This window comes from Sinocyclocheilus rhinocerous, unplaced genomic scaffold (assembly GCF_001515625.1).
Source record: "Sinocyclocheilus rhinocerous isolate Xijiao unplaced genomic scaffold, SAMN03320098_v1.1 scaffold680, whole genome shotgun sequence".
Taxonomy (NCBI): Eukaryota; Metazoa; Chordata; class Actinopteri; order Cypriniformes; family Cyprinidae; genus Sinocyclocheilus; species Sinocyclocheilus rhinocerous.
The window spans coordinates 352,891-363,881 of record NW_015637539.1 but is presented as its reverse complement, the minus strand read 5'-3'; the positions used below and the strand labels follow the sequence as shown (position 1 = coordinate 363,881).

At 37.6% G+C, this 10,991-nt stretch overlaps 1 protein-coding gene across 1 annotated transcript in view; it reads right to left on the bottom strand.

Annotated features, from left to right (window-relative positions):
• LOC107749001 (ATP-binding cassette sub-family A member 1) overlaps positions 1-10,991 on the bottom strand; it is a 119,004-nt gene that overhangs the window by 43,162 nt on the left and 64,851 nt on the right. Inside the window, exons 19-27 of the mRNA XM_016564039.1 lie at positions 8,078-8,280; positions 6,738-6,801; positions 6,448-6,650; positions 5,502-5,550; positions 4,705-4,824; positions 4,506-4,538; positions 2,192-2,360; positions 1,345-1,443; positions 1,057-1,260 (exon numbers count right to left, since the gene is read on the bottom strand). Of these exons, the coding sequence (XP_016419525.1) occupies positions 1,057-1,260; positions 1,345-1,443; positions 2,192-2,360; positions 4,506-4,538; positions 4,705-4,824; positions 5,502-5,550; positions 6,448-6,650; positions 6,738-6,801; positions 8,078-8,280 (1,144 nt within the window). The remainder of the gene's footprint in view (positions 1-1,056; positions 1,261-1,344; positions 1,444-2,191; positions 2,361-4,505; positions 4,539-4,704; positions 4,825-5,501; positions 5,551-6,447; positions 6,651-6,737; positions 6,802-8,077; positions 8,281-10,991) is intronic.

Here is a 10,991-nt window from a genome sequence, read left to right as displayed (position 1 = left end):
TTATGTTTCAAGACAAAACATCTCTCTCTCTCTCTCTCTCTCTCTCTCTCTCTCTGTGTGTGTGTGTGTGTGTGTGTAGAACCCTCTCCTTAGTTTAGTAAAACTAGTACTTGAGCAAATGTTTGCAAACTGGGTCAGCTGAGTGTGTGTGTGTGTTTTCAGCAGTATATACTCAGAGAAAGCTTGTTTACTGAGAGAGAATCAGAGGAGATTCTAAGTTTAAACTCAGCGTTGCACAGGAGTGATTTGCATTTGTGCTGACACACCGACACACAGAACTTCAGTCTGCCAGATTCAAGAGATGCTACAGACTAAATTATACGTATGATAATGAATGTATGTGTCTCAAGACCAGTTTTCACCTGGATGAACAATGTTCTTTCTGCTGTGAAATTGTTGATCGTTTATTTATGGCTCATTAGTTTCTATTCAGAGAAGTTGGACAAACCATTTCTCTCTGACAATCCATACATATTATATGTGCGTGAACAGTGAATTTCCCTGAGATGATTCTGAAGACGATTCAATTTCAAGAAAACATTGTGTCTTAAATTTCATAATTTCGCATTTTAGTATTTGACAAGCTACAATAAAGGTTTTCTGGTTTTTCAAATTGTTGATTTTTTTTTACAAATTGCAAAAAAACCCAGGAGGGTCAATTTGACCTCAATGCAAAATATTTGTACAGTCTTTCCAAAAAGCATCTATGTTTCGAAACTTTGCATGCACATGCATGACCCTAAATTAGAAATATTTACCAAATTTTATGAAGAAATAAACAACTTAACCAGTATTTTAAGCAGTTTGGAAATTGAGTGTGGGTCAAATTGACCTGCAATACAACAAGAGGGTTTTAATGCATTAGTTAAAATGAACCTACGTGTTATTGGTTAAAGGGATAGTTCACCCAAATCTGAAAATTCAAAGCAACACTATTGCAGTTGGCCAAAATCAAGCAGAAGCCATTGGCATAAAGCTGCATCAGCAATGTGCAGGCAATAATTGGCAACTGAATGCGACTTCGGCCAGTGGCCATTCACCAGTGTGTGATAGTGTGTGTGTCTGACCTGCGGTGGCGGTAAACCGCCGGCTCCGAGCGGGCAGTCGGGGAGCATGAAGCTGCGCTGCGGTGTGCTGCACTGGCAGTCTGGCGACGGGTTCTCCATACTCCAGTTCCCCTTCTCAAAGATCTCAGTGATAGATGGATCCACCGCCGGAGTTAACCAAATCGTGCCTCCCGCCATGTTACATGGTAATTTACTGAAGGAGGAACAGGAAACACATAGTCAGCTGCTACACCTGTGTGTGTGTGTGTGTGTGTGTGTGTGTGTGTGTGTTGCTCACGGTATGGGGTTGGTGCTCATGCAGCGCGTCCCAAATCCTGGTGAACTGAGCAGAGCATTCGTCACTCTCTCCACCTGATCTACAGCAGGATCATCAAAACTACAACATACACACAAGACTCGTTATTGACAAAGGAAATGAGTGTGTCTCGTGTAGTCATTATAATTAGCTTTATATGTACACTACTGTGCAAAAAAATATTTTTTATGTTTTTGAAAGAAGTCTCTTCTGCTCAGCAAGGCTGCACTTATTTGAACAACTATACAGTAAAATACAGTGAAATTTTATAATTTAAAATAACAGTTTTATATGTCAATATATGTGACCCTGGACCACAAAACCAGTCATAAGGGTCAATTTTTTGAAATTGAGATGTATACATCATCTGAAAGCTGAATAAATAAGCTTTCCACTGATGTATGGTTTCTTTATAAACCCTGCAGTAACAGATATAAATTTGCAGCAGTTTTTGGCACGAATCACAGAAAGCTAAATTCTGGTGTCCATGCAATCACTTGTGTACACATATTCCTTCTCGACAGGCTATACGTGTGTTTAATAAATGCAAGCATTGTAGGAAGTCTTCAACTGCAATTTGAACCACAACTCGTTCAGTTCCTGAGCTCAAACACATTGAGCTCATGCTTTGCTAAAGAACATGTTCATGAGCTCACAGACAAGCGTTTTTGTTTTTGATGGGCCAGTGCATTTGGTGCTAAACAGTTTGGCTTGGATTCATGCTGCATCTCAGACCTGCCTAAACCTATTAAATTCACACAGCTACAGAATGTAAAATAGAGAGAGAGATTTACTTGAAGGAGCAAAACGAGTGCAAGAGGGTTTTTACGGGGTATTTGATGTGTCTGATGGTTTTACCTGAGCGATGATTCCCCTCCGACTTCTGCGGGCATGGTGGAAACGTTTGATAAAAAGAGCTAAAAACTGCTGTTTGATCAGTGACCAACCCATGATGACGTACGACCCTTTGCCATTCACACACATGGGCCGCTGGGTGTCTGTAACATAAACAACAGTCTCACACAGTGCTTAACTACTACAGTCTGAAATATTATAGCTAACTTAACTATTATACCTACCTCACTGTTACAGCCACCTTAACTATTATAGCTGCCTCAAGCACCTCATCTGCCTCACTGTTACAGCCACCTTTACTGTTACAGCTGCCACACTTATATAGCTACCTTAACTATTACAGCTGTCTGAAGTACTTCATCGACCCCACAGTTATAACTGCCACGCTGTTACAGCTACCTCATTGTTACAGCGGCTTCACTGTTACAACTGATTCAACTATTACACCTGCTTCAAATATATTTGCTACCACACTGTCACAGCCGCCTCACTGTTACACAGCTAACTTAACTTTTACAGCCATCTTACCGTTACAGTTCCTCATTGTTACAACTACATTAACTGTTACAACTGACTCAACTATTACACCTGTTTCAAATATATTGGTAACACTTTATTTCGATAGTCCACTTTAGACATTCTATTAACAGTAAGTAACTTTGCAACTACATGTCAACTAGCAGTTAGTAGAGTATTAGTAGACTGTCTGCTTAATATCTTCTAACACTTTCTTTGTCAACTTATTCTACTAACCCTAAACCTACCCTAACAGTCTACTCTGAGAGTTAGTAGACATGTAGATGCAAATTAATGAGATGTAGTTGACATGTAGTTACAAAGTTACTTATAGTTAATAGAATGTCTAAAGTGGACTATCGAAATAAAGTGTAACCAATATATTTGCTACCACACTGTTACAGCTCCCTCACTGTTACATAGCTAACTTAAGTTTCACAGCCGTCTTACTGTTACAGTGCCTCATTGTTACAACTACATTAACTGTTACAACTGACTCAACTATTACACCTGCTTCAAATATATTTGCTACCACACTGTCACAGCTGCCTCACTGTTACATAGCTAACTTAAGTTTCACAGCCGTCTTACTGTTACAGTGCCTCATTGTTACAACTACATTAACTGTTACAACTGACTCAACTATTACCCCTGCTTCAAATATATTTGCTACCACACTGTTACAGCTCCCTCACTGTTACACAGCTAACTTAACTTTTACAGCCATCTTACTGTTACAGTGCCTCATTGTTATAGCTACATTAACTGTTACAACTGACTCAACTATTACACCTGCTTCAAATATATTTGCTACCACACTGTCACAGCCACCTCACTGTTACACAGCTAACTTAACTTTTACAGCCATCTTACCGTTACAGTTCCTCATTGTTACAACTACATTAACTGTTACAACTGACTGAACTATTACACCTGCTTCAAATATATTTGCTACCACACTGTCACAGCTGCCTCACTGTTACACAGCTAACTTAAGTTTCACAGCCGTCTTACTGTTACAGTGCCTCATTGTTACAACTACATTAACTGTTACAACTGACTGAACTATTACACCTGCTTCAAATATCTTTGCTACCACACTGTCACAGCTGCCTCACTGTTACACAGCTAACTTAACTGTTTCAGCCGCCTAACTGTTACAGTGCCTCATTGTTACAACTACATTAACTGTTACAACTGACTCAACTATTACGCCTGTTTCAAATATATTTGCTACCACACTGTTACAGCCGCCTCACTGTTAGCTACCTTACAGCTACCTTAACTATTACACCAGCCTCAGCTACTTCATATACCGCACAGTTACAGCTACTTTACTTTTAAAGCCACCTCACTGTTACAAATGAATCACTGTTACAGCTACCTTAACTATGAGTTGACTCAACTATACAGTAATAGCTGCCTCAATTATTTTAGCTACCACAGTTACAGCTACCTCACTGTTACAGTACTTCATTGCTACATTCAAGTTCATTTTAAGTGCTGGATATTTACATCCATACATTTCAGAATTACTGTTGTGAAAATACTGTAACATCGCAATTAGCCTGAAACTAGAGTACCACAATACTGTAGCACAGCTAAACTGTTCAACGGTAGTTACAGATAACTCACTTTCACAGCCACCTCACTATTACAGCTTACAGTAACCATAATTATTAAAGCTGCCTTATCACTACAGCTAGCTCACTCGTACAGCTGGCTTACTATTACATGTTTAGTGTTGGAAACAAGGAAGAACTTTGACTTACCCTCCACGCGACTAGTGAATCTAACCTTTGCATCTGTTTCAAAACAAGGAGGAAAAAATACAGAGCAGTGATATGATACAAAGCCATTATTTTCTCAGTATCAGTTGAATTTTTCAAAAGATCAGCTTGTAAACGAATGGGCCAGTATGTTTATTTCCATACACATATAAGCGTACAGTGGATATATGTGTCAGTTTACGTTTGAGCGCACCATTTTTCACAGCGTTTGCATCTTTGCCTTCCAGTGCTGAGCTGATAGTCTGTATTCCTGATATCCTTGAGCTGCTTCTGCGCTTTTGTTTAAGAGTTTCTTTCTTATCTGTGAGACATTAACACACACACACACACAACAGAGGTTATTCTGGAGGAGTGTGATACTTTCAGCTTATTCATCTGACCTGTTCTTATCTGCGCACGCATTAACCCACTTATACACACGATCACACACACTCTGAGGTGAAACAGGAGAGTACAATTGCAACACTTCATCTCAGCCCTTATTTGAGTCGCCTGTTCTTATCAAAGACAAACCGTAAGGCCCTTAAAATAAACCGAATATCCTTCTAAAGGTTCCCACTGTTAGAAAGGAGAGGTCCAGGTTTACATTTAACAAGATCCCTGAACATTTTAATCTAAATTTAACAGCTTGAGTGGCACATTTCAGTGCAGTTGTTTTATGAAACTGTCACCATGTAGTCCAGCTTTGCAAAGCGTGAGCATCATTTACATAGATGCAGCAACAGTTAAAGAGAGGAACCCTAAAATGGCCTAAAATACGACTGGTAAAAACAGAAACAATAAAGTAATGCATAAACTATATTAAAGAGTATATTATTATTATTATTATTATTAAAGAGAGATGTAATCCTTTTAAAATGATATTTCATATCAATAACTTGTCATATGGATTTTCAAGCATCTTATATAAACTTTGGAGATGGTGATACTTTATATTAAAGTGTAAAATGAAATGAATATTAATATATATGAGGTTACCATGGGACTCCACGTCAACACCCGTGTCTTCAGCCACCTTCAGAAAAATCTGTGAAATTAAACACCAGGAAATTGTGTTACTCCACAGCTTCAGCTGGAAAAGTTGCAGTTTCACTACAAAAAAATAAAAAATAAAAATAAGATTTCATTTACTTTTTAAGAAAGTAATACTTTTTTTCAGCAAAGACACATGAAATTGATCAAAAGTGACAGTAAATCAATTATAATGTTACACAATAATTCCTTTTTGAATAAATGCTGTTCTTTTGAACTCTCAGAATCATGAAAATAAAATGCATCATGGTTTTCCACAAATCAATCAATCAATCAAAAATGTTTCTTGAGCAGCAAATCAGCATATTAGAACGATTTCTGAAGATCATGTGACACTGAAGACTGGAGTAATGATGCTGAAAATATAGGTTTGATCACAGGAATAAATTACATTTTACAATGTATTCACATAGAAAACACTTATTTTAAATTGTAATAATATTTCACAACTTCACAGCACAATGATTTTTTGAAAACATGAAATTATATATATATATATATGAAAATTATTTTCTGCATCTGTGACACTGAAAATTAAAACTGGGATATTTCTTTAAATTCCTAAATAAATTAAACTAAACAGACTGGTTTACTGGTCTATTTGGTATCAGCCTTTCGATGAAGTGAACTGGAAATGCCATGTAATTGATGTGTTTAGAGTAAAATAGAGGGATGGGGTCATTAATGTCAATTAGGTTATGCACAGTTTAATAAGACCTTTAATGATTTTGATAAATCAATAGTTGGTGTGATGCATTGATCTGCAGCTTACTATCTGCAGCTCTGCATTTGCTCATCAAAGCCAAATGTGAAACGCAAACCGATGCATTGGTGTAAAGTGAAACACAATGGGCCACACGTGTAAATGTCACCGATGTGACCCGATGTGTACCTCCTCCAGGCTCGTGTCTGATATCCCGTAGCTGGTGATGCCCAGAGTGCTCTTCTCCAGATCCAGCTCTTTAAAGAGGGACGCGAAGCTGCCGTTTGTGGCGCCTGTATACGGCAGCACGTACACCAGCTCTTGACCTACGACCTCCAGAAACTCGGCCTCCGGCACGTGCCGCCGCACCAGTCGACTCAGATCTGCCACGTCTGATCAGGAGGAACAGGAAAATACATTTATACAGTTGCATAATGACACTGTGAGTGTGTTCATTAGAGAGCGAGTGAGCTGTGAACCTGGCGGATCCAGACTGCTGATGCTGTCACTGCAGATTCCTTCATCCACGCTGAATTTATCACACTGTCGGACACACACACAAAGAAATATGGAAGGCAAAGTTAAAAACTTTAACCACATGGTTGCTAGTAGGGATGGGACATAACTAGTCAACTAGTTTAACTAGTTTTACCTGACGGTGTTGTTTAGCTGTTTTCGACATTTTACAAGGTAAAACACTTTAGGAACAGCAGTACCTTTAAATGAATCCCCTTTGAAGCTTAAAAATTGTGCATATCTTGTAACTTCTTAATATGATAAATCAGATATGCCCACATCAGGGCCCAAAAAGTGGAATTGAAGCATATCTTAATTTCTATATATTTTTTTTTATTATTGAAATGTACCAAAAATAGGTCAAGTTGATAAAAAGTGCACATTTTAATATATGTGACCCTGGAGCACATATCTTAAGTCGGTGGGGTATATTTGTAGCAATAGCCAAAAATACATTGCATGGGTCAACATTTTTCTTGGCTATTAAGTAAAGATCATGTTCCATGAAGGTATTTTGTAAATTTCCTACTGTAAATATATTAAAACTTAATTTTTGATTAGTAATATGCATTGCTAAAAACTTCATCTGGACAACTTTAAAGACGATTTTCTCAATATTTAGATTTTTTTGCACCCTCAGATTCCAGATTTTCAAATAGTTGTATCTCGGCCAAATATTGTCTCGATCCTAACAAACCATACATCAATGGAAAGCTTATTTATTCAGCTTTCAGGTGATGTATAAATCTCAATTTCAAAAAATTGACCCTTATGACTGGTTTTGTGCTCCAGGGTCACATATTAGAGTTGGATATAATTCAAAACGTTTGGCCCACAATAAGTGGCCCTCAGTAAAGTGCAATTTTTGGCCCTTAATAAAACATCTGGGCACCTCTGTTGTAAATATTACCAGTGTTGTTATTTTTAATTAAAATGACAAAAAAGTTAATTGAAATAAAGCTAAAATAAATTCAAATATGAATATCTGATAACAAATGAAAATCAGAAATGAAATAAGTTTAATAATAACTTAAAAATTACAATGAAAACTGAAAATATAAAAAAGCTAATTCAGAGTATTAATACATACTATAATAATATATAAATAATACTCTAAAAAACAATGAATATCATTGAATATGATATGAATATTATGTTTTTTTGTTGTTGTTTTTTTGTGTTTGTCTATTTTATTCTCTGTGTTGTGTGTAGAAGGCCTGAACTTGTTCACTGCAACCTATTTAAATAAAGTAAACTGAACAAACGGTTGACTGATTTTTGAGTGTTGCCAGGGCTAGTTCACCTCTTTAATCGCTGGGGCTCGTTGTGCCATGACTCGCTCCTGATTGGCCCGCGCGATCGTCAGGTAATAGCCTCTACCGTACGTCTTCTTGAGGAAGAGCGAGGAGCCGCAGCAGCAGACGCGGCCGTGCGAGATGATGGCGATACGATCGCCCAGAATATCTGCTTCATCCATGTGATGCGTCGACAGGATGATGGTACGACCTGGAAGAGAAAAACCATCAAAGTTCAGCAGCGAGCGTGCATTTCTGAAGGGCTCGTGCTCATTTGAATGGGATAGGACGCGTTTGAAGTGCAGGTGCACTGGAAAACAGCATGCTCTATATATAGACGCCTTTATATCTCACTCTTTCTCTGCATGTATAGAAAAAGTGTTTTGTATTCGCCGGAGCTCCCGCTGAAGCCAGACACCCGCAGGGCTCAGCGCCGGCATTATTTCTGCTCTGCCTGTGTGACGAGGCTGTGGGAGTTCAAGGCGTCTGTCCTTTGACTTGCCGAGAGCAGAAATATCATGAAATATCATGCATCTGCGCTTCCCAAAGGCAGACGTGAAACCTGGCAGAGAAACTCGTGTTTATATTGAGAGACGCTGATGTTGGATGCTGTAAAGCAGCGATCTGGACACGATGAGTGTCTGTTGACTATAAAAACAAAGCTTTGAAATGGAAAAACGTGTTTAACTCTTTGTCGCAGAGCTGTATGTACAGGGTTTCTGCAAGAAGAATAAATCGAATGGAACACAATACATCAATATGATCTCTAAATGTAAATGTCTTGTATTAGCAATGCTTTAAAATCTGAAAACACAACAGATCTCCATTACTTTTTAATTTATTTTACACAAATAGCTTGAATATCTCTGCTCTAGTGAGACAAAAGGCCACTCTCGGCCCAATTAACTGCACTAGTGCACATCATTTCATTTTCCCAAATCATTAATCAGACAATAATCGGCTGCACTAATCAAACAATCATCAGCTGCTCTCTAATTACACACGCTATCCAGCTGAAATGGGCTGAATATGCGAGTTCAGTCCCCGGAGGACCGCAGGACTTATTAGTATTGACAATAAGTATAAATTAAACGTGTAATATTGTTATTACGGATTTAACAAGCTGCCACTGTGCAGCAGAGTTTAACGCTGACATCTCAGCACCTCAAGTACGGGACGTAAGACACTAATCACAAACGACAAGACAAATAAACACAACAGAACAAAGATAGTGAAGTAAGAAACACTGCAGAACAGTGTTATAACAATACCAAAAAGTCAAGTGAAAAGTCGGTAAGAACAGAGAATAACATCACTGACTGAATTGCATCAAAAAGCTCTTGCTTTATCTGACAGACTCAATCCTTTAGACACACAGTATGCTGACATTTACACTTGTTTAGATTTTAAGAGAGAGAGAGCATTATGTGAATAAATGAGTTGTTAGTAGCTCTTCAACACGAACCCGATCTAAACAGCACGTCTCTGTGTGCATCATCCATCCGCATGTCAAATTAAATCAATCAAGTCCAATCAATCAAATGTATTTGTATAGCGCTTTTCACAATACACAATGTTTCAAAGCAGCTGGATGATAACATAGTGACATTTACAAGCAACTAAGCAGTTGGGATTTGCTATATAGTATATATTGCTTTATGCAACGGTATCATAATAAATAAATGTAATCTCTTTATGTTTTTTATTTATTTATTCAAACACAGTTTCTGAATGCCATTACATTTAAAATGCATCCATGCTAATTCATGAGTAAGTATCATATTCCATTGGAAAATTATTTTTAGTTACATTATGTTAGGCAAAATGACTTAATATTCAAGAAGAATCAATCTTAATATAATATAATAACATCGTATTATGCAACTACACACAAAGATATTTTGAAGAATGTGTGTAACCGAAATAGTTGACGGCAGCCATTGACTTCCATAGTATTTTTTTTTGGAAGTCAATGGCTACCGTCAACTGTTTGGTTACCAACATTCTTCAAAATATCCTCTTTTGTGTTCAACAGAAGAAGAAAAAAATACTAATACAGGTTTGAAACAACTTGAAGGTGAGTAAATGTTTGGGGAAACTATCCCTTTAAGTAAGAACTTTAGAAGAATAGCTGGTGCATGAAAACCACTGCACTACAAAAACCGCTCAAGTGTCTCAAAAATGTCAATTTCTGCCATTACCACATTGCATTCTGGTCTTAGACCTTCACTGTGATCATAACTTTTTATTTTGGTTATGCAAACATTAAGGGAATGTTACTTTTGTATGTTCTCTGAACATTCTGAAACATGTAGTAGCATTTAAAAAATAAAACATTCCATGAATGATGTATAAATATGTTTCTTTTTTTTGTGTGCTAATGTTTGGAGAATATTATTAAAGACCAGATAACTTCTCAGCTAACAAAAAATATGTTCTAAGAATGTTGTGTTTCATTCAGTTATGAAAACATTATTTCTGAATGTTTTCTGAATGATCATAACGTCCAGTTTTTTGAGAAGGGTCTGGCTGCAGCCTGGCGCTTGCACTCTCAGACTTGCATTCTCAGGCTTGCACTCTCAGACACTTGCACTTCCGCTAGCGACGTCACTTGCAGTCTTTATTTTTTTTATTTTGTTCTATTTATTGATTACTTTTTGTTTGAATCTCTCAACATTTTACAACAGTAGCCAGGTGGTGAAGACAAGACAAAAGAAACTAAATTACGAAGTCACTTGCAATCGCCACTTGCACTCTCCGATACCTGCGACGTCACTTGCAATCAACACAAATCGTGCGTGTTGCCAATGGAGACAAGACGCTGTAGTGGTGATTAAACGATTAAAACTAATTTAGTAACATACAGGGTCCTGCAAGCCAAGAAAAAGACAAGACCCGCAAATCCGTCGCCACAGAACAGCA